The 23,412-nt window shown below is 36.7% G+C and overlaps 1 protein-coding gene across 5 annotated transcripts in view; it reads right to left on the reverse strand.

The window, feature by feature from the left end:
• Nucleotides 1-473: 473 nt before the first annotated feature.
• The window catches only part of HEPACAM2 (HEPACAM family member 2), a 45,922-nt gene continuing 22,983 nt past the window's right edge, over nt 474-23,412 (reverse strand). For 2 of the 5 annotated variants that reach the window (XM_055307276.1, XM_055307271.1), the window contains 7 exons: nt 19,212-19,508; nt 10,874-10,999; nt 10,760-10,784; nt 10,631-10,668; nt 9,268-9,341; nt 4,272-4,381; nt 1,225-1,244 (listed from right to left, as the gene is read on the reverse strand). In XM_055307276.1, coding sequence (XP_055163251.1) covers nt 1,238-1,244; nt 4,272-4,381; nt 9,268-9,341; nt 10,631-10,668; nt 10,760-10,784; nt 10,874-10,999; nt 19,212-19,508 — 677 coding nt within the window. In that variant the 3' untranslated portion in view covers nt 1,225-1,237. Of the gene's footprint in view, nt 1,151-1,224; nt 1,245-4,267; nt 4,382-9,234; nt 9,342-10,630; nt 10,669-10,759; nt 10,785-10,873; nt 11,000-19,211; nt 19,509-23,412 lie in introns of those variants that run through there. The other 3 variants (XM_055307272.1, XM_055307274.1, XM_055307275.1) reach the window with 3 other exon arrangements.

The following is a 23,412-nucleotide window of genomic DNA, read 5'->3' on the forward strand; positions in this document are numbered from 1 at the left end:
TCCCTGGGCCTCTTGCGTCCTACACAATTGCCTTGTGCTACTTTGTATACCTTCTTCTCTCTAGGTCTCTGACCACCTTCCTTTCACAGAGTTTCTGCAACTTGATCCTTGGTCATCTTGTTTTATCTGGTACCATTTATTTAGAAGTCTTGGCTAATAATGATTGTTATCTGAATCAGTTATTTCACTTAGAGGTTATAAAATGGAATTTTCTAATTCTACCACTTGGTCTCTGATTTTTTAAAAATACAGCAATATACAAGGAGGGAGGGAGACCATTTCCAGAATCAGCAATTCAGTCAAGTAAAAATTTTAAGCCTGAAAAAAAAAATAGCCATGAAAGAGCAAGATTCTTATTTTTAGTAGTTCTCTGTAATCTACACTTAATTGCACACTGGGAAAAAAGGATAAAAAATCTAATTGTACAATTTGACTTTTCTGTAAAATTTTTGACAAAGAGTCAAGGCCATAAGAAAATCAAAACCAGAATAATTTATTTGAATCCATCTTTCCATGAACAAAAATAAAAATAAGACTTTAGTATGTCATTTCCTTCAGTGTTTTACATCTTTCAAAAAAAGTTATTAGTAATTGACAACCTAGGAGAAGGGAAGTCTTGCTGTTGTGACAGCCATCCTTATTGTGTGGTACAAATAGCAGGAAGGAAGTCTGGGAATAAAATTATAAAAATTAATATAGTAATTTAACAGTAATGAGAATTAATAAAACAAAGCCTGTTGGAAATTTTACAAATATAAAGTTTCCACATTTGGAAATTAGATAGAAGTGTCAGTTTGATGAAAGTGAAAGTATAGATTAGAAGTAATTGAGCTTTTTAGAGAAACTTGATATGAAAAGAGTAATTGGAAAGTCCCGTCTTTTTTCTTCTCTCAGTCACTATGATAAACTGTCCACTGAGGACTATTTCCCCACCATGTTTCTTCGTAGCACAATGCATTGTGTATATGCTGGAAAACGTTCAGTACAATTTTTATAAATGACTATTCTGCATTTAAAAGGGGTAATGAGTAAGAGGTATTAGGCTTGGTTTCTTCACTGATTCCAGATGAATATACATTTCCACTGTTTTTCCTCAAAATGTTCCTTCATTATTTCACTCCAATGCACTGCTTTACCCATGAATGCTCACCTGGCAAAGAGATGTTACAAGATATATAAAATATTCTACAGATTTCCAGTCCCACAGGTAGAAGAACCTTAATATCTTTTATTCTTTTCAATAGCTGCAATAGGAATGTTTTGAACTAGTCAAGAAAATTACACTTATAAACAAATAAGTATAAGGAGTAAGCAATCAGTAAATTTTTTAGAAATTTTCCTTTTGAAAGTAGAGGTTTACTTACTCAAATGTCCAGATTTTAAAATACTAACAGCCAGCCAAGGGTTTAAAACAAACAGTGCCAGGAGCATTTAATGAGGTCAACAGATGGCATTTAAATGAATGTAGCCATAAGTTCAATAAGCAAATAACTGGGTAGAGTACTAAAATATGAAAACAGGTTGACTTACCTATTTATTAAACACCAGTCCAATTAGGTAACAGACACATGCAGCAGTGAAAACAACACTGCTAAAATAGTCTAAGAGCCAAAGAAAAGAATTTTTTGGCTGTCTTTCCTATCTCAGAAGCAACTGTCAAACAGGATTACAAGAAGGCAGAAAGTTATTATTCTTTACCCAGAGCTCCCACATTCACTTTGGGAAGTAGGGAGGAAAGAGATTCACCAGCCACCTGTAATACTGCATTATTCATAAAATTGATCTTTGAGTTTAATTGAACTTAAAGAATAAAGCCATGGGCAATCAGGAGGGTAATATGGCCTTTGCATGTTTAGGGAATATTTATTTTATTGAGGAATATTTATTCTATTAAGGACTGCTAGTCTTTGTTACAATAGCAAACAAGAACACACCAAACTATGCGGTCCTTAAAAGACTCAGTCTTTCTTAACCTCTATCCCTAGCAGATAATGTTCTGGAAACGTTTGTAGACTGACTGTAAATAAAATAAGTGTAAAACACTTTCTGAAGAAAATAAAATACTCTACTTGTTCATTTTTAGTATATGTGCTGCCAAAGCAAGCACTCTACTTGTTCATTTTTTAAATTTAGGTAAAATAAATCTGTATTCAAGGAAAATTCCACTTTAAAAAATGTTGGGTCTCCTTTAGGATGAGTTAGGACAGAGAGAGAGAGAGAGAGAGAGAAGGAAAATTTTAAAAGAGAGAAGAAAGAAGGGAAGATTCAGAGAGGCCAGATATCAAAGGATGGAGGTAAAAGAAGAGAGAATCCTTGGAAGATAAAGATACACAAAGAGAAGCAAAGAAAGACTAGAAAGACAGGAAAGGAGGTGAGCCCAGTCCATGGAGACAGAGGACTGGGAGTGTGAACTGGGGTTGTTACCCCTAGAGGGAGCATGTCCTGAATAGCAGTTTTGAATAGTCCTTTATGGACTTGAAAAAGAACATTTCTGCTTTACTTTCAACCTTCCAAGTTTACTTCTAAAATAGAGTTTTGTATTCCCAAGAAACTCTAAAGATATTGCTTATGTCTGAGAGCACTCTAGTTTCAGAGACTGATTTTCTTTTTTAGCTTAGAGAATCATGGTTTTTTTTTTTTTTTTTTTAACAAGTGAAACCAACCTGATCACTTTGTGTTCTGAAATTGTAGCTGCTATATCCTACAACTTTATAAACAAATCAACACTTATTTTATTATTGGGAGCTTTAAAACATAAACCTAAAGTTTTCATCTGGTTTGTTTGCATTCTAAATAAAAAATACATAATGCAGAACAAAGGACATATAGAAAACCATGTGAATTTAAGTAGGATAAAAATCTTAATTGGATACAATCTTAAAATTGGGAAGCAGACACACTCTCAAAATTTTTTCTTTTCTTTACATTTAACAACAAAAACAAATCCCTTAATTTTCTATTCCAGAAATGAAGAGAGTCAGGTGTTATTTGAGAAGAGGTTTATTCATTTGTGAGAGAAAGAGACAGAGAGGCACAAAGGGGAGAAGGACAAAGAAGGGGAGGGAGAGAGACAAGCAGACTCAGAGACATGATGAGCAGGGAGCCCCCTACCTGGGGCTCCTTCCTAAGACCCTGAAATTGTGACCTGAGCCAAAATCAACAGTAGGACACTAAACTGATTTAGGTGCCCAGGTGCCCCAGTAATATAAACATTTTCTTTTCTTTTCAAGCCAGAAGTTCCTAGCTCTATCAAGGTCTGCTCCTAATTTACCTGACTCCCTTTTCTCACGGTTCCCTGGGTCAAGAAGCAATGCACTGATGGGGTCCTCTAAGGTATCCTGCCACTTAGCCCTTAAATGACTGCATAGTCCACTGTCCCCACCCCCCAGGACTGGGTCTCATTCCCCTACAATAATTTCCCATGCACTCATCCACTGCTGGCTGTTATTTTTGGTATTTATCCAGAGGTGTGCATGAATTACTTCGCTAGAACTGTTTCTTTTGCCAGAGGGGAAGTTCCTGTGTGTGGTTATTGATGTTCTTTTCAAAGTCAATAAATGACAAATAAAGAAATTATGGAAGATGATTTGTGGCAGTTATGCCTGCAGGAACAGCATGAAAAGGGGAAGTTCATTTCATTATTTCAAAAGGCTGTAGGCTTAATTTCTCCATGGCCAAGAAGGGAGGGCAAATCCTTAGTGTCAGCCCTGGGGTTAACTGGTAAGTAGTTTCCTGGCTTTGGCCTCAGCTCAGATTTTATCCTCTCTGGGTGTGAGGCCAGTGATTTTGTTCATTTGAGAGTAGAATAGACTGCTCTGAATCTGTAATAGGCTGGGCATTTGATGATAACAGTGCTGTGCATATTTTGTTGGTTTTTTTTTTCCTGGTCCCAATCGTAATGACAGATCATGGGCTCTAAAACCACCACAGTCATTGGAAAATCATCAAGATGACCAAGATGGCTTGAGAACTGGCCTGAAAATCTCTTTCATACCCAGACTCATTGGGGGAAATGCTGGATTCCAAAGCTCTGCATTCTAGACCAGTGGCCCAAGTATGTAACTCTAGAAAATACTTTTGTGTTTGTCTATTTTTTCTCTAAAATTATTTTCTAGTGGGGAAGTGTGTTCAAATGTATAGGAGCTATAATTTCCTGTTTTAATATTTTTCTTCTTAGCCTTCCAATACATTTTGGGGAAAGCAAAGTAGCATCACCAAATGCAGGTTCTTTTTTTTTTTTTTTTTTTCCCCAAATGCCCGTTCATACTTACTCTGGATGGTCGTGCTGTTGGGCAGGGATGTGCTGAATAACTTCATATATTGTACTGTGAAAATCTTGTCCTGATACACCATCAGAGGCTGGAACAGACCTACTTGGCATCTAGAAAATGTGGCACACACAAAAAATTAGCAGACTAATAAATAGTATGACTACTCTGCTGCATAGCTGAAAACAACTGGAAGTAGCGATGATTAGAGAAGTAGATCTGTTTATCTTCCCTATGATATCCATTTTCTCCTTGCTATGGTTTCCTGCACTTACCCTATGGTAGTTTGTGCAGCAGCATAGCTATGAAGTCAGAAGAGGACTTGCTTGACAATACTATCACTTTTTTTTTCTTCATTTAAGAAAAAAGCTGGCAGTACTGTAAAGGAACTATAATAGAAAGAAAAATAGCAAAAGAATAGATATCAGGACAGTTTAGAATCAGAGTATATACTATTATCTTTTATATTACATCTCAATTAGCTTTTTGACATTATTTGCCAATTATATGTGCAAAGATGGTTGAGAAGAAAGAATAACGTATAGATAAAAGCCCTCATCACACTGCAAGTTGATACAGAGTGTACCCCAAAATACAGAACACATGAAGGGATATGTTTTGGATTGAATGCAGTCACGGGCTCTAACAGAAGGCTTGAAAGAGTGTGGAAGTACTGCAGTATATTTCTGCCTGGTAAAAACCAACATGTGTTTTACTGAAACTGGCACTCATGTTTTATTAACTCCCATTCCTTATATCTGATCATTTTCTTCTTCCAGAAACACTGCTTTCCAATTAGTTAGCTGAAGTCTGGTTCCCCTTCTCATCCCAAGCTCTTCCAATTTTCATCACACTTCCAATGGATCACTTTCAGTCCTTTATATTTATAGAGCATCACCTAGAGAACTCTTTGTCCTTAATAAATCATCTGAAGAGTTTGTTATCTCATTCCAATTTAATCTGCTATGTTGTATTGGAATATCTTAGCTTTGTGTTTTCTTTGAAAACTGTTTCCATTCCATTTGCTAAAGTTCTCACGTGCAGCCTTAGGATATGGAATTCATCCTTGCATTTTTGTGCCAAGGAGATTTTTTTTTTAATTTAAAAAAATTTTAGATTTATTATAATTATTATTATTTTTTGGAGTTCAATTTACCAACATATAGCATAACACCCAGTGCTCATCCCATCAAGTCCCCCCTTAGTGCCCATCACCCAGTCACCCCTACCCCCCGCCCAACTCCCTTTCCACTACCCCGTTGTTCGTTTCCCAGAGTTAGGAGTCTCTCATGTTCTGTCTCCTGCTCTGATATTTCTCACTCTTTTTTTCTCCTTTCCCCTTTATTCCCTTTCACTATTTTTTTATATTCCCCAAATGAATGAGACCATATAATGATTGTCCTTCTCCGATTGACTTATTTCACTCAGCATAATACCCTCCAGTTCCATCCACGTCGAAGCAAATCGTGGGTATTTGTCGTTTCTAATGGCTGAATAATATTCCATTGTATACATAAACCACATCTTCTTTATCCATTCATCTTTCGATGGACACCGAGGCTCCTTCCACAGTTCGGCTATTGTGGACATTGCTGCTATAAACATCGGGGTGCAGGTGTCCGGGCGTTTCACTGTATCTGTATCTTTGGGGTAAATCCCCAGCAGTGCAATTGCTGGGTCGTAGGGCAGATCTATTTTTAACTCTTTGAGGAACCTCCACACAGTTTTCCAGAGTGGCTGCACCAGTTCACATTCCCACCAACAGTGCAAGAGGGTTCTCCTTTCTCTACATCCTCTCCAACATTTGTTGTTTCCTGCCTTGTTCATTTTCCCCATTCTCACTGGTGTGAGGTGGTATCTCATTGTGGTTTTGATTTGTATTTCCCTGATGGCAAGTGATGCAGAGCCTTTTCTCATGTGCTTGTTGGCCATGTCTATGTCTTCCTCTGTGAGAGTTCTCTTCATGTCATTTGCCCATTTCATGATTAGATTGTTTGTTTCTTTGCTGTTGAGTTTAATAAGTTCTTTATAGATCTTGGATACTAGACTTTATCTGATATGTCATTTGCAAATATCCTCTCCCATTCTGTAGGTTGTCTTTTAGTTTTGTTGACTGTATCCTTTGCTGTGCAAAAGCTTCTTATCTTGATGAAGTCCCAATAGTTCATTTTTGCTTTTGTTTCTTTTGCCTTCATGGATGTATCTTGCAAGAAGTTACTGTGGCTGAGTTCAAAAAGGGTGTTGCCTGTGTTCTCCTCTAGGATTTTGAGGGAATCTTGTCTCATATTTAGATCTTTCATCCATTTTGAGTTTATCTTTGTGTATGGTGTAAGAGAATGGTCCAGTTTCATTCTTCTGCATGTGGATGTCCAATTTTTCCAGCACCATTTATTGAAGAGACTGTCTTTCTTCCAGCAGATCGTCTTTCCTCCTTTGTCGAATATTAGTTGACCATAAAGTTGAGGGTCCACTTCTGGATTCTCTATTTTGTTCCATTGATCTATGTGTCTGTTTTTGTGCCAGTACCACACTGTTTTGATGACCACAGCTTTGTAGTACAACCTGAAATCTGTGTGCCAAGGAGATTTTGGTTTACAGTTTGTACAGTTGACTCTTGAACAAATTGGGTTTGAACTGCACAGTTCCACTTATACATGGATATTTTTTGATAAATAAAGGACAATACTATAAATGTATCTTCTCTTCCTTATGCTTTTCTTAGTATTTTCTTTTCTCTAGCTTACTTTATTGTAAGAATATAATGTATAATACAAATATGCATTAGCTAACCGTTAATGTTATTGGTAGACTTTGGCCTCCAACAGTAGGCTACTTGTAGTTAAGTTTTGGAGGAGTCAAAAGTTACAGGCAGAATTTTGACTGGCTAGTGTTAGCACCCCTTATTCCCATGTTGTTCTAGGGTCAAGTGTATTTGAGATCAACTGTTGAGTTTCTTTGGTATGGGGGTGTCAAGGGCTATGATAAAAGCAATCTATAGGTAATAACTAACATATTGACCTAGGCTCATATTGGAGCTGGTGATCAGTAATAAATTTGTTCATTTCATGCCATTGCTTTCTGTCCAATTCCACAAAGAGGTGCTAAATGGACAGTAAAATGAAAATGTACAGCAAGTAGAGAGAGGAGGATTCCACATGTCCATGTATCACAAGCTGAGAGATGTTTTTGATTTTTAAAAACTCAAAAAGTTAGTAATTTAATGTGTTTCCCTCTTCCATTTTGAGATCTTGGTTTTATTATTATTTTTCCTTTTCTTCTCAAAGTCATTGCATTTGGCTGCTAATCTTTACACATAACTGCCACGCTGGCTTCTAACGCAGATTCTCCTACACATATACTGTTCCTCATCCTTTTCCTTCCATTGTTGGTATTGATTTCTCACTCCTTCCAGAAGCACCTGTCACTATCAATGAAGAACCTTAGCTGACTCCTCAGGGGTTTTCAGCTTTGAATATGGACATGGCTCCAAATTAAGTTATTCTACTTATGACAGAAATAAGTGGGGCTTCTGATCTCTAATTAAAGCATTCATTTCTCTGCCCCAAGTTCTTGGGGATTATAGCATCTTGCACAAATACAGTCCCTCCCAAAACATTTTGAAACTGAGTACTAATTAATCACAAGGCTAAATTTAAAGTTTCTTATATAGATCTCATTCCTTTCTAATGAATTCCTAAGAACAAAAACTGCATTATTTTAAAAAAAGAAACCCCCAGCTTCAAAAACTCAATACTAAGTTTTACTGGCTCTTCAGTTTCCTGCTTTTCTATTTAAAAGCCACACTTGAGAGGGGGCTTTCTGCTGTGGTGAGAAGCTACTTGAAATAATAGATCTACAAATATTTATTTTTGTCTTTTTGGTTGTAGAAGTGAAAGGTGAGCCAATGCTGTCTGAGACTGAATAGGGCAGTGCAAAGTTTTGCAATGCAGTCTCGCCCTTCATTTGTGATGATGGGTTACCCACTTGCCCTTAGGAGGATGAAATCCAATCAGTCTCCCTCTATTACTTTATTTATTTATTTATTTATTTATTTATTTATTTATTTATTTATTTATTTATTTATTTATTTTTTTAGTATATGCACTGCCGAGACAAGCATCTTCTTTTACTCACATAGCATTTGCAAAATAAAGTCTGTGTCTAGGAAAATTACTGGATGAATCTTACACATGGACAGAATTCACTAACAGATGAGGTAAGCTATCCCTAAGGACAGATAGTTCCTTAAAAAAAAAAAAAAAGGAAATGAAAATGCCTTGAAGCAAGCAGTCTGTTTATGGCCCCTTCCCTAAGTGAACTATCACAGGGGAAAAGGAAGCAGAAGTAAAACTGGCCCTACAGGAATCTATAAAGATGCTAACAAGCTGATTAGCTCAGAAAACATTCTTTATGTCTGTTAAAAAAAAAAAAAAAACGGATTGTTTTAAAAGACCTTGTCTTTGCAGACTGAAAAAATGTTTCAGTGATGTAAAAACTCCTCTTCTCACATCTCAGGCACCTTTAGGGTAAAAAATAAAGATGTGCACTTGCATACTTTGGGTTTATATGGTACCTTTCTTCTGAAGAGCAGAAGGGTATGATTGTCTTTGCAAGCTATGAGGGGAAAGGAAGGGGAAGCTAGGAACACAGAGGGAATTCAGTGACATTACAGTCTGTAAACCATCGAGGTGATGCAGAATGTTTTAAATCAAGGTCCCCTGATCCACTATTTGTTTAGTTTCTTGAACATCAACCTAGTTCTCTTTTCACTAAGCTTACCAGATAAAGAATGTTTACGAATTAGTGTAACTTCCTAATTGGTGTTAGCCTTACTTATAAAGGCCAAGAAAGATGCTTTAGCTCCTCAGATCTGGCAACATCATTCATTATAGAGCGAGTAAACTCTGCTGAGAGTAGCACAGCCATTTGACCACACTGCCTGAGTGCTTAACTGAATGCCGCTTACACCTGTGGTTAATCAGCCACTAGGAAAACCAACCCTGGGAACACCGGAAGCATCTGGAAAAGCAACAAATTCATATATTCCAAAGTCATCCAGAGCATCTTCATGGCCTGAAATGTAAAACAAATACTACTTACAAACCAAACACCTCAAATTGGAATTGTAGTTTTTTTTTTTAAAGTCTTAACTTACCTTTATTGTTTGCTTCAAGTGCTGTGTGTATAAAACCTAATCCCCTACCGTCACATTGCTGCTAAGCAGTGTGGGAAATCATTCCTTCTGAAGCTGAATTGGGACGATTATTCTTAAAGCTTGATGTGGGAGTTGTGTATTCTATATTCAAATGAACATATGGGCAGGCTTGTCCTCTGTAACTCTCAAGATATCAAAGAGCACACCAAGGTTTCAACCTGGGAGTCATAGCATAATTTACACATAATATGTACTACACCCTGCTAGATCTAAAACAGAGACCATTAAAACTAATAAGAATATATACTTAAATAGAGCTGCCCATGTGTCCAAAATATAATACAAGGCAATATCAAAATCACCCAAACTATCATCTATAAAATGATGTGAATGGGGTGGTTGGGAGGAGCCAGATGGTCTCTGGGGCTTGATAAGGGGAAGTAGACCCACATTCACTAAGCATCCAGGCATATTAGGTACTCTACCTACATCATTGTATTTAATTCTCATAGCAACCCTGGTGTGTGTGTGTGGGGAGGTGTGGATGGGGGAGTTATTATCTCTTTCATATAAATGAGGAAGTCGAGGTCAAGAAAAATTAATTTTCTCAAGGTGACATTGGGGAAAAGTGGCATATATGGCACTGAAACCCAGCTCCATGTGACTCCAAGGCCTGAGCTAAAACCCTATTGCTAACTTACAACAACTCTGCAGGGAGTCAGTAGAGAATGGCAATGAGGGCCAATGCTAGGGACAAGAAGCAGCAAGCCAGTCAAATCTCCCTTTCCTCCTCTCCCTGGGATGGAGCTGCCAGCATTTATCTGCTTTAAGAATGAATAAATTGGGAGGGTCCTGGGCATTTTCAAAATAATGCAAGGATCAATGGATTAGGATTCAAAAGAACTCAGTGACAGTGGACAAGTGACTTAATATCTGAGCCTTGGTTCTCTTGCCTCTAAAACGGAGTTGAGTGCCTTTCAGGCTTATTTTACAGATTTGCATGACTTTCATAAAACCAATAATACAAGGGATAGCACTTTGTAAAGTGAAGGCACTATTCAAAGGCAAGGGATTGTTAGTATTACATTAATCTTAGCTTATGTGAATTCTATTATATTAACAGTAGATTATATATAATAATGAATATCAGTCATATGAATTAATATACATTAACATTGATAGTAGTCCCTTTCAGCATGGCCATTACCTGAAAGTGTTTGAGCTTTTCGGTATTCTGTTTCTGGCCTGAAAAGACAAATAGATGTTTCTGTTAGTAATAATAATTGAGGAAAAAACATTCAAGAAAAAATTATTTTTGTAGAAACATATGCATTACCTGCCTTCTAGCTTCTGTTTTATAACTAAAATCAAGAAAGAAAAAAACATAGTAAGGTACTTTGTCATACATATATACAACAATTTGTAAATTTTCTTTCTAATTTTAACCTACCTTTGTAGGGTTGATATTTTTTCCATAGGAAGAGAAGACACATGGATATAATCAAAAAGAGTGATACTCCTGTTATACTTGCTAAAGGGGACAATGATTTCCCTTTCTGTGCAAGCTTCTCCAGTCCTAAATAAAAAAGACATACTTTAAATATTTTTATTAAAGATCAATAATAAATTACTATATAAACTGAGTTGTTTATGCTTTATCTGGGGACATTACTGCGCTTATATATTATTTCTTGTGTGTATGTATGTTTCTACATATATATACACATATATATGTATATATATAGAGAGATAGAGTAATACTTAAGTAATACTTATCTTTTTTTTCCTTTTTTTTAAGATTTTATTTATTTATTCATGAGAGACACAGAGAAAGAGAGAGAGGCAGAGACACAGGCAGAGGGAGAAGAAGGCTCCATGCAGGGAGCCGGATGTGGGACTCGATCCTGGGTCTTCAGGATCACGCCCTGGGCCGATGGTGGGCGCTAAACTGCTGAGCCACCCAGGGATCCCTAAAGTAATACTTATCTTAAAAAATTATCTAATTCTTATCTAATTTGCCTGATATTAGTATAGCTATATAAGCTTTCTTGCTTTTTTTTAAGATTTTATTTATTCATGAGACACACACACACACACACACACACACACACACACACACGGAGGCAGAGACACAGGCAGAGGGAGAAGCAGGCCCCACGCAGGAGCCCTATGTGGGACTGACTCGATCCTGGGACTCGATCCTGGGACTCGATCCTGTGACTCCAGGATCATGCCCTGGGCCAAAGGCAGGCGCTAAACTGCTGAGCCATCCAGGGATCCCTTATATCAGCTTTCTTTTGGCTATTTGTATGGTTTATCTGTTCAGCCGTTTACTTTCAATCTTTCAGTATACTTATACATAAGATGTATATTTTATAAGCATCCAATTGTATTTTTTGTATCAAATAGTATTTTTTAAACCAGTTTGACCATATTTGTCTTTTAGTTGGAATATTTAGTACATTTAATGGAATTACTAATATATTTGGCTTAGATCTACAATCTTATTTTTTAAAATTTTTTTTTCAATTTATTTATTTATGATAGTCACAGGGAGAGAGAGAGAGAGGCAGAGACACAGGCAGAGGGAGAAGCAGGCTCCACGCACCAGGAGCCCAATATGGGATTCGATCCCGGGTCTCCAGGATCGCGCCCTGGGCCAAAGGCAGGCGCCAAACCGCTGCGCCACTCAGGGATCCCTACAATCTTATTACTTTTTATATATTTCCTCCCTTTTTATGTCTCTTTTCTTGTCTTAATTTGGATTAATCAGGATTTCATTTTATTCCTCTTTTCTTGTCTAGTTACTTGTTAGTTGTACATTTTTCTTTGTCTCTTAGACTTTGAAGATTAAAAAAAGTTAACCAAAACTAATACTTTCACTGCTTACCACTTCCACTGGCCTCCAAAATATGAGAATAAGTTCCATATAAAAGATGAGAAAGCTAAGACTGCAGGATACACGATGTAGGGCTAACAGGGGCCAAGGGGGAAAAGAGGCAAGAGAGCAATAAGGAAGGAGTCTGAAGAGATAAGGAAGTAGAAGTGCCTAGCTGGCTCAGTTGGTGGAACCTGGAACTCTTGACTTCAGGATCATGGTTTTGAGCCTCATCTTAGATGTGGAGATTACTTAAAAATAAATAAGTTAATTAATTAAAGAGATAAAAGAGATTAGGAAGCGATGGTAAAAGTAACAAGTGGGATCCTCTGTAGGATAGAATATGCAAATTCAATCATTTTAGGAAACAAATTAAAAGGAACAAAAAGTTAAAAATGAAGTAGAGGCAAGAAGATGTCTTATGTAAATATAACATGTCCAATCTGCATGTTAAACTAACTGTCAAGCTTCAGGATCACGGAAGTACCCGGCAAAGAGCTGATGTATGCAAGAATGTAACTTTACCATTAGAATGAGAAGTACTTGAAGTAATAATTATTACCATATATAGGCAAAGAAATAGTCTCAGAGAAACTACAATATTTGCCATAGTCAATAAGTCATAGAACTAAGACTGGAACATAGTCCTATTTTTTTCCATAGTCAAAGAATGGTTTTGTAATGCAGGTAGGCTCCTATATATTTGGCCTTACTTCTAATCTTTTAATAACACCATACTTGATGTGTTTCAGCTCTCTCACTTCTTGACAGACTGCCTTCACCAAAATTCCCCTAACCCCTCACAAAAGTATTGAATTCTAATTTATTCTTGTCAGGTTTCTGCTATGTGTTTACCATGAGAAAAATTGCAGAAAGACATTTTGGTATAGTCTCAGTTGTTTTTCCCTCTCAAGATTGGCCCCTGTTAGTCCTACATTGGAGAATTACCCTGTAGTGACCAGTGTCTGTACCCCAAAACCTTTGCTATAGCGAAGGCCAACCATCATTTTCTTGGAGAATGAGGAATAGGGATAGTACTTATTCTCAAAACAAATGATCTTCCCTGTGGGCCCCCTTCTTCTCTAGAGCATCCTGAGTCTCTCCTCTCAAGATTCTCTGTCCCAGAACATGAAATTTGCTCCCTTTCATAAAATAAAAAATGCCAAATATGTCAAGGATCAAACCAAGGGGCACCGTTGCTACAGTCTCAGCTCCAGGCAAGTGTGTTTTGGAGAGATGGACTTCCAGACCCCAACTTGAAAATAAGGCAGCAGGGAAATTCTGATTCTATTGCTACAGAGAATGTACAGGAATTCTGAATGCAGTTCTGGACACTCACAGGAGCCTCATTTTTTCTTCCAGAGAGTTTTCTACTGTTTAGCTTATAGCATACCATTCTCTTCATTATTTAAATGTGACTGACTCATTTACCAAAGCCCTAGTGCAAATGCTATTTGCCCCCTCCTTAGGCAAACACATAAAATGAAATAACATATTAAGTGCAAATATGGGCAAGAGGTGTGGTATCCATGGTATCACAGCCCTGCTGTTTGAGAGACTGCACCCAGAACAGGACAGCCATATGCTCCCAGTCTGCATGTCTATTCCTAGATCAGAATGGAGTTCTGAGATCTCTCTCATCCAATCTGCTGATTATGGTAGCTGTATGGATGTCAGGGTTGTAGTTCTTTCTCAGCCATTTTCTCCAGTGGCCCAAAGTGAAATACATCTCCTTAAGATCTTAACATGAGAAATTTCTAGACAGAAGAAATCAGTCAATTCATTTTACTGTTTTGGATCCTTTTTTTCCTTCTATATGAAAATATGTACAATAGAAATAAATACAAAAATGATAAACTTCTCAGGATCACATGCAAATTTGAGACATTTCTGTTATATCTAAATCTCAAACTACAGCCACATGGCTCTTAGGAACTCCAGTAATTTATATATTTGAATTTCTTCATTAAATGTCTTCATTAAATTTAGAACACTTGAATTTTGATCATAAACATCTTCATTCTAAAGAAGTCCTTAATCAAAAAAATCATTGATTTTTTTCAAAATACAAGTGGTAATTTTATTTTTTTATTTTCATTTTTTAAAAAGATTTTATTTATTTATTCATGAGAGACAGAGACAGAGAGAGAGAGAGAGAAAGAGGCAGAGACACAGGCAGAAGGAGAAGCAGACTCCATGCATGGAGCCTGATGTAGAACTCAATCCCGAGACTCCAGGATCACGCCCTGGGCCAAGGGCAGGTGCTAAACCGCTGAGCCACCCAGGGATCCCCAAGTAATTTATTATTCTAATTACTATTCTTCCCTTGAAACTTATATTCTAGATATGATTTTCAGTGATAGGTTTTCATAATTTCTCATTAATATGAAGCATACACATGCCATGAACAAACTAGAGTATCTCTTTTTATATGGCACAAAATTAGTTAAGGGAATGAGAAAATACACACTATCCCATATATGTGATCTATTTTCTATTTTTTTTATTTTTATTTTTTGTGATCTATCTTTTAGAAAGACCATAGTCTTATTGATATTCTTAGTCGAGAATGTCAAGGGAGGCAGTTTATATAGTGATTAAAACAAGGGATGTAAATTCAGATATTTTATCACTTACTAGCTGTGCAACTTTGGCCATTGCTCCTGTTTTCTTTAGTGTACCTCCACTGAGACAGAAAGGTCAATTAGTATTTCAAATTAGATGTGAATCATAGCCCATGAGGTGGAAGGCACCATCTAGTCAAGTCCTACCCAGACAAGAAACATGGAGCCCATCATCATGTTCTCCAGGTTTCCTCTTTCCAACTAAAAGAACCTAATAAAACTTTTTTTTTAAATTTTTATTTATTTATGATAGTCACAGAGAGAGAGAGAGAGGCAGAGACATAGGCAGAGGGAGAAGCAGGCTCCATGCACCGGGAGCCCGACGTGGGATTCAATCCCGGGTCTCCAGGATCGCGCCCTGGGCCAAAGGCAGGTGCCAAACTGCTGCGCCACCCAGGGATCCCCCTAATAAAACTTTTGATTATTTCCTAACCCTATTATTTCCTTTCCATATTTGTGGTCTTGGAGTCATTTCTAACTCCTTTGTTGCCCTCTATGGCTCATTGCTGAGACTTTCTGGTTGGCCACATTATTTGCCTCAGTAAAAACAAAGCAGATCATCTATTTTTTACTACCGGCCTCTGGCTGTACCAAATACAACTTGGTTCTGAAAATATTTCAGAGGCTAGTATCTTATCCATCAAAATTATTTCGAATTCTCCACCGATTCTTTTTTTAAAAAAACATTTTATTTATTTATTTGAAAGAGAGAGAGAGAGCACACAAGTGAGTGGGTGGTGGGTGGAGAGAGGCAGAGGGAGGAGCAGATTTCCCCACTGAGCGGAGAGACGACATGGGGCTCAATCCCAGGACCCTGGGAGACCTGAACTGAAGACAGATGCTTAATCAATTGAGCTACCCAGGTGCCCCATTTCCACTGATCTTAACATAGATTGCTTATCACAGTGGATGGTCAGTCAGCGATCAATTGGTAGCTACAAATGATGTTCATTTTTTCACTTTAGGTTAGTATACACTTTATTGCAGAGATTTGTTAATTTGGAAAACTTTTTTAAAAATCAAATATTTAAAACATATCAATACTACTCATTTACTTTGCCATTTGCTGCCGTCTGAGTTAAAGTTCTGTGGACATATGGGGGTTGAAAAATAGCTCTAAAAACCAAAAAGAGGTCACTAATGTTGACAACTCTGAATCCCTCTGAAAAATAAGCACCTGCTCTTCTTATTTACTATAATAACAAATACCTGGTCTTTGTACAGGTCAAACAGGTTTTCTTTTTTATATTTTGCAAAAGGCAATTATTTGATATAAAGATTGTAGCTGTCTTTGGGCTTTGGTAATAAGATCTTAATCAAATATTGGGGGCTTCTGATATTATGAAAATACTTTGGCTAAATATTAATGGAGAAAGTTCAGGCAGTGTGAAAGGTTTCAATGCAGTATACAACTACATATTGTAGTCATGTTTTCACTTGCAATGAGAATGAGGAAGAAGGCTAAGATGACAACCAGTTTGCTATTAAACGATTTAATATGCTTAATTACAGCTTGCTTTAAAATTATGCTTTGGTTATCTACTGAGGTAAAAATCTGGGTAAGCATATTAAAAGTTTAGTAAAATAGAAAGCAAAGGATGCATCTTAGCTGTTTATATGCTTGCTATTCATATTAGGTTGTGGTCATTTTGTTAGCAGGGATTTTTTTTTTAAAATTGGCATTCTCAATGCTTACCACAGTATTTGGCCCATAACAGGTGCTAAATAATGAATAAATGAGTTTCTGATTTATAACACTCTAAACACATATATGCTTTGGGGAACTATAAGGGAAATATCCATTGCCCAAATGACACATAATTCAAGTAAAAATTCTAGAATTGCACTGTCCAATATGGTAGCTACCAGACACATATGGCTATTTAAGTTATAATTAATAAAATAAATTCAGTACCACAGTTGCATAGCTAAAATTAAATGTTCAAAAGCCAGATGAAGGTAGTGGTTACCATACTGGCTAGTGCAGATATCAAATATTTCCTTCATTGAAAAAAATTCTGTTGGATAGCACTTTTCTTTAAAATGTTTTTTTAAAAATTTATTTATTTGAGAGAGAGAGAGAGAGAAATTGAGCATGAATAGGGGGCAGAGGGAGAAGGAGAGGGGTAGCAGGCTCCTGGCTAAGCAGGAAGCCCGACACAGGGCTCAATTCAAAGACCCTGGAATTATGACCTGAGCTAAACGCAGATGTTTAACTAACTGAGCCACCCAGATGCCCCTAGATAGCACTTTTCTAGAAAGTGTGATATTTTCTTCATATAAAAAAAGCACCTCAGAGTGCCAGTATATAAATTCATATGATTTCACAAATATGAATACTCTCAACTTTAAGGAATTCTGGAAGGATTCTATCCACTATATATTTCTTCATCAATTTGTAGTTTGTTATGGTCTTAAGAATTCTTGGTGGCTTTTTAATAAGTTCAAAAGACTATAGAGGGAAAAAAACTTAAACACATCATTATCATACTTGTGCATGTTAAATATTCAGATTTCTAGATCCTACCTTCAAGATCTGACTCAATCGATCTGAGAGGTCTTAATAAAAATACATTATTAGGCCTATCCAGATGATTTTGATGCACATGGCCCAAGGACCACATATTAAAAAATTTAGCCTAAGAATTGGAAGGATTATTTTCTTGTTTCATTTACTCAACAAAATGTATTGACCCTTTCTATATTATGAGCCCTAATCTAGGCATAAGGGCTGTAAAGATGGAGAAAGAGAAGATATCAACAGAGAAAGTATTGATGGGTGGTACTTTTTGCACACTTGTTGCTACACCACTAAAAGGCAACACCAGACACCACTCCCTGTCCAAACCTACTCTTGGGTGTACCCCAGGTGGATACTGGCTTGTCTTTATGTGTAAAGTTGTGTCCAGGAAGGACTTGATATTAGCAGAAGTAGTAGTAGAAGAAGAAGCAAAAGGAGAAAAAGGTGGAGGGTGAGGACAAGGTGGAAGAGGGGGATGAGGAAGAGGACAGAAAGAGGGGAAAGGAGAGGGAGAGGAGAAGAAATTTAAGAAAGAAGGAGAAGGAAGAAGGAGAAAAGAAAGGGTTTGAGAGGTAGGAATGAAGTACAATGGATAAATTTGGTGATTGGATGTTAGGGCAATAAGTAAGAGAAAGAGGTGTAGAGTAGCATTCAGCTATCTGGTTCAGGTTGGTAGATAGTAGGGTGGTCATTCACTTAAATAGGGAATACAGAAGGAATAGTAAGGGGGAAAAGAGATGGTTCAGTTTTGATATGTTTGATTTATATGCTGGCTCTGGCATTTCAAATTGGAGATATCCAGAAGGTAACTGGATATACAGTTTTAGAACTTTAAAGATAGAGATTTGGGACACACCAGTGTTACAATGAAACCATGGGAGTGAATGAAATCATTTAGGAAAGTAAAGTTATACTGTAGAGAGAGAAAAGAAAGCTCAAAAGGATGGGAATTTGGCAGAAATACATTTTTAGGTAGTGATATTTAACTTTCTGTGGATTGATGAGCTTTGCGAAAAATCAGATGATTTCTAGAGAATGTCAAAGTTCACAGACTTACAAAATGTTGTAGTTTCCAAGATGTTGAGACTCCTGTTGAGAACTTCCAGATTTTAGGTGTTTAAATGATGAAAGAGGAAGGAAGGTCCATGAAGGACAGTTAGGAGTCAAATTAGATAGTAGGAAAACCAGATTTCCAACTTATATTTATTCACCTGAACTAATGTAATAGCAGATAGAAACCAGTTTATTTTTTATTTTTTATTTTTTTTTAATTTTTATTTATTTATGATAGTCACAGAGAGAGAGAGAGGCAGAGACACAGGCAGAGGGAGAAGCAGGCTCCATGCACCGGAAGCCCGATGTGGGACTCGATCCCGGGTCTCCAGGATCGCGCCCTGGGCCAAAGGCAGGCGCCAAACCGCTGCGCCACCCAGGGATCCCCTATAAACCAGTTTAAATGAGTAGCATGCTTCTATTATATTCCTGATTTTAAAATCAGGAAAATATAAACACATATTTAGAAATCATTTATTGAATTGTCTTTTTCTTCATAGTCCCTCAGTGTTAGCAATTGAATTCTCCCTCCATTTTGTTTTGAGTTTTCTTTCTTTGACTCATAGAAGCCATGGATTAGTTAACTCAGGAAAGAGTTTCTTAGAGCTTATAACAATCCACAATAGTTTTCTTTTCACATAAGTGTAAAATAGGGCTAGGACAGCTTGTGTTTGTATTTCCTTGGGATCCTCACCTTTTATGTCATACTTACCCACAGAGGTGATGATGACTGTGAAATGAGCTTCATCTCGCCGTCCAGTTACATTGTTGTAAGCACAGCACACATAATCAGTTGTCTTCTGGGCTACTTTTTCTGATGCAACTTCCAAGTGAGGCCCGTGCTTAATGACATATGTTGTATTGTCAGTCCTCTGGATCCAGGAGTAGGTGTTGGGGGGATAAGAATCAGCAGAGCAATAAAACAAGATGGCCTCTCCAATATCAACAGTAAACACTTCTCCTACTTTAAGCCCCTTGTCAGAATTAACTCGAAGTCCATAAGGTCCATCTGCATTAATTAAAAAAAAGAAATAAAGAGGTGGCATAAATAATCACAACACAGTTACAGAGTTTGGGAAAGCTTGGCAGCATTTTATTTTCTATGAAAGTCTTCATGTTAAACCTTGGCAAACACGTCCTCATTTAGATTCCCAATAAATCATGAGGACCTAAAAATGTATTATTCTGATATCCATGACAATGGAAATTATCTGAGATGTGATTGAGCTTATCTGAGATAGTGAAAGCCTTGAAACTTAGTACATAATTTTAGAGACACTATTAACTGTGTGTTAAGCTTTTGAGTAATTAATGTATTGATAAATCTCCAATCATGTTAGACAAGTATCATTTTTCTGAAACCAAAATTGCACTTGAAAGCATATTAGAAATAGATTATGGCCATTATTTTCTCCATACTGTGAGTATTATCTGCTTTTCCTTTCAGTTCTAGGGTAGGTCATACAAATATTTATAGAATCCATAGTTTCACATGGAGCACAGGTTTATGCTAATAGATACAGCAGTGTCCCATATTTTCATGACACGTTAACAATTAAATAATTTTAAAAATTTCTCTCTGCAAACTAAGCTTAGAATATTTGGAAAAATACATCTTCACTATCATTAACAAATATTCATCAATCATTAATAAACTACTTAATCGTGAATTAATCGTGAATATCACATGGTGTTTTTCCTTACTGCAATTCTCTTGTGGCATTTTGCTATGTCTATGGCACCAGACTGCTTGCAGATGGAGACACATTTCCCATTGCTTTCTTCAGAAAATAAAGACAGATTGAAAAAATTTCCCAGTAAGATAAAATATTTCTTGTTCAGTCTAAATCCTGGTTTATATTCTAAAAACTTTAAGATTTAGACATGATTGTGTTCAGTTTTCAACTGATCATCACCAACATCAATTGGCTACTTTCTATATGAAGTCACTTTAAGTGCTTACACAGACAACCACATTTAATCTTTAAAGCAACCACATGAGGTAAATGCTATTATTTCCATTATAAGATGAAGGAAAAAACATTTAAAAAATTAGTTTTCCCATGGTCCATAGCTTTTATATAGCAGAGTTGGAACTCTATAATACATGCATTTGATCATTCTAATTACCTCCCCCAAAATGTATGTGGTATAATTTTCTATATTAGAATAGTTCCTTATTGTGTAACTATAGTATTAGCTCTACAATAAAATTGTCTAATTATATATTAATTCTGGACTCAGTCAAGTAATCAATAAAAAAATTCTTGTTTGAGAGATACTATTAGACAATATACTTAATATGAGCGAAAAATGTGTAAGATACAGTTCCTCCTCTCAAGGAATTAATAAAATGGAAAAGGCTATGGATGATTTGCTCAGTAATAACCTGATCTCAAAGGTTCTGATTTTCTTTTTAAAGTACTGATGAGGGGCACCTGGGTGGCTCAAAGGTTCTGATTTTCTTTTTAAAGTACTGATGAGGGGCACCTGGGTGGCTCAGTGGTTGAGTTTCTACCTTTGGCTTAAGTTGTGATCCCAGGGTCCTGGGATGGAGTCCTGTATCAGGCTCCCTGCAGGGAGTCTGCTTCTCCATCTGCTTATGTCTCTGCCTTTCTCTGTGTGTCTCTCATAAATAAATAAATAAAATCTTAAAAAAATAAAAGTACTGATAATTCATTGTTCATTATATGGAATAATATGATGTAATGATTACATAGTAGTCATTATCAGTTATAACTACATTAAATCCTGATTTTGTCAGTAATTAGTCAAGTGTTCTTCAGAAGTCATTCATACTTTTAGGTCTCACTTTCCTCACCTTTACTATAAAAAGGTTGACCACAGGAATGGTTGCCAGAGTTCTTTCTCCCTTTGAAATACGTTTGAAAGATTGATGCCATGCTAAAGCTATTTTGGATACTGGCAAGCCAACCTTAAATTTGTTCCCAGAGTGGTTCTCTTTTATGTCAGCATTTTCTGACTAATCTACCATTGCGGAAACACATTTCCTAAGATAAAACAGAAACTGAGATACAAAACAATAAATGATATTTAACAAGGGAACATGAACATTACACATATTTGCTTCCTAAGACACAAACATCTACAGGAAACCTATAGATTTACATTAATATGTATACAGGAGATGATCCTGATTTCAGAAGGCAAATATAGAAGTTAGTACCTTCAAATTTGAAGTATTCAAGAACAGGAGATAGAAGATTAAAGTGAAATAAGTGCCCTATCCAGCACTTTATTAGCTGTACTAGAACCCTGTCATATGGCTCTCTCATTCCAGGCTATGATACATTCTCTGGGGAAAACCACTCTTTCAGAGTTGTGTGCTACTTGGAACCCTCTTATTCTGAATTCCACTAAACCAACCAAAATCAATACTGAGATGTTACTGTGTGCAAAATAGTGTTCTAGGCATCATGAGGGAATCCAAGTGTCATAGACATGATTTCTGTGGCTGTTCTCCCAGGGAGCAGCGGGGTCCTTTCAAGTTGTCAGCATTGATGGAAGCTGACAGAACATTTAAGGAAGCAAAGACCACCAACTGCCAGGTACAAGTTATGGTTCACATAGTGGGAAACCAAAAGAAGGAATCAACTGAAGTTTGGAACAACAAGAGATCTGAGTCTGTGCACAAAAATTAAAGTCTGAGAGAGCTTTTCTGCAAGTAGTGATAAACAAGAGAAGTGTGGTCATAAAAATACAGTCATTCAGTTTAAGTCTCTGTCTTTCACTGGATTTACAGAATGTGACTATAAAAACAAATTGCTTGATAATTTGATACATATTAAAATAAGTAATATTCTTTTCAGTCTGCTGACATTATTCAAAACTTTTTGAGAACTCCTCAGTTGGAATTGCCTTAGGACCCTGCAACATAATGGAGTATTCTCAAAAGTAGTAATTCTTCCATTTTGGAGAATGGGCTCAATTTTTAAAGTAAGCCCACAGTCACAGCCAAGCTTGGTGAATAAGGTTGATTACCTAAGTTAGTAATATTGCTCTTGTTAAAAATAAAACGTGCTTCTAAAGAAAGGAGTCTTAGCTTATCTTCCCTATATGTATGCATATTTTGATTTTGCTACTTCCCTATTTGTTGAGTTTCATGATTGGCATAAACTTTTCTCCTCCATCCTAATTATGTGCAAATCTGGCTCTTCAGAGTTAGCCTCAATATCCCTCAAACTCTCCCAGCCTCTGTGGGAAACATTTCTTCCAGGTCTTGGAGCCTAACACCTTGAAGCATTTAAGTTCCTCGCTTCTGATATGATTTCTTAAAATGTAACACACTTTATCTGATTATGTAAGAAATACATGTTCATTGCAGGAAACCATGAAATTTAGAGAATCACGAAGATGGAAAGAAAACTCTTGTATTTTTACCATTTGAAGAACTGAATATCTGTATTTCAGTATATGGTCTTTCAATTTTCTATACTTCTCTCTTCCTCTCACACACATCTATCTCCTTCTTTCCTTTCTTTCTACTTTCTCTCTCTCTCTCTCTACTGCTTACAATGTTTTTTTTCTTACTACACTATGATGTTTCCTTTGTAGCAATCCAGTCGGACCCTCTTTTACTTTGAGGTGCAGCCTAACGCGTTATTCATGAGAATGGGCAATCCAATTGAAGACATTTAGAGTGATTCACTAGTGTGGCCTCTTACATTAAAAATGAAAGCAGAAGGATGTTTCTACTTTAACTTTGGATTTTGGTCCAGTTTCTTTCCTGTGGTAAGGAAACTCCCAATTGAAATAAACCCTTTGCCTCAGAAATGGCTGTTTACTATGTGACTTGTAAAATCACATATCATCTGTTCTCTTTAACAATTTATGGCTGGGCGGGAACAGTACCGAAATTTCCATCATGATGCTGCTTGCCACCCTGCTTGGGA

The sequence above is a fragment of the Nyctereutes procyonoides genome, unplaced genomic scaffold (assembly GCF_905146905.1).
Source record: "Nyctereutes procyonoides isolate TBG_1078 unplaced genomic scaffold, NYPRO_anot_genome, whole genome shotgun sequence".
Classification (NCBI taxonomy): domain Eukaryota; kingdom Metazoa; phylum Chordata; class Mammalia; order Carnivora; family Canidae; genus Nyctereutes; species Nyctereutes procyonoides.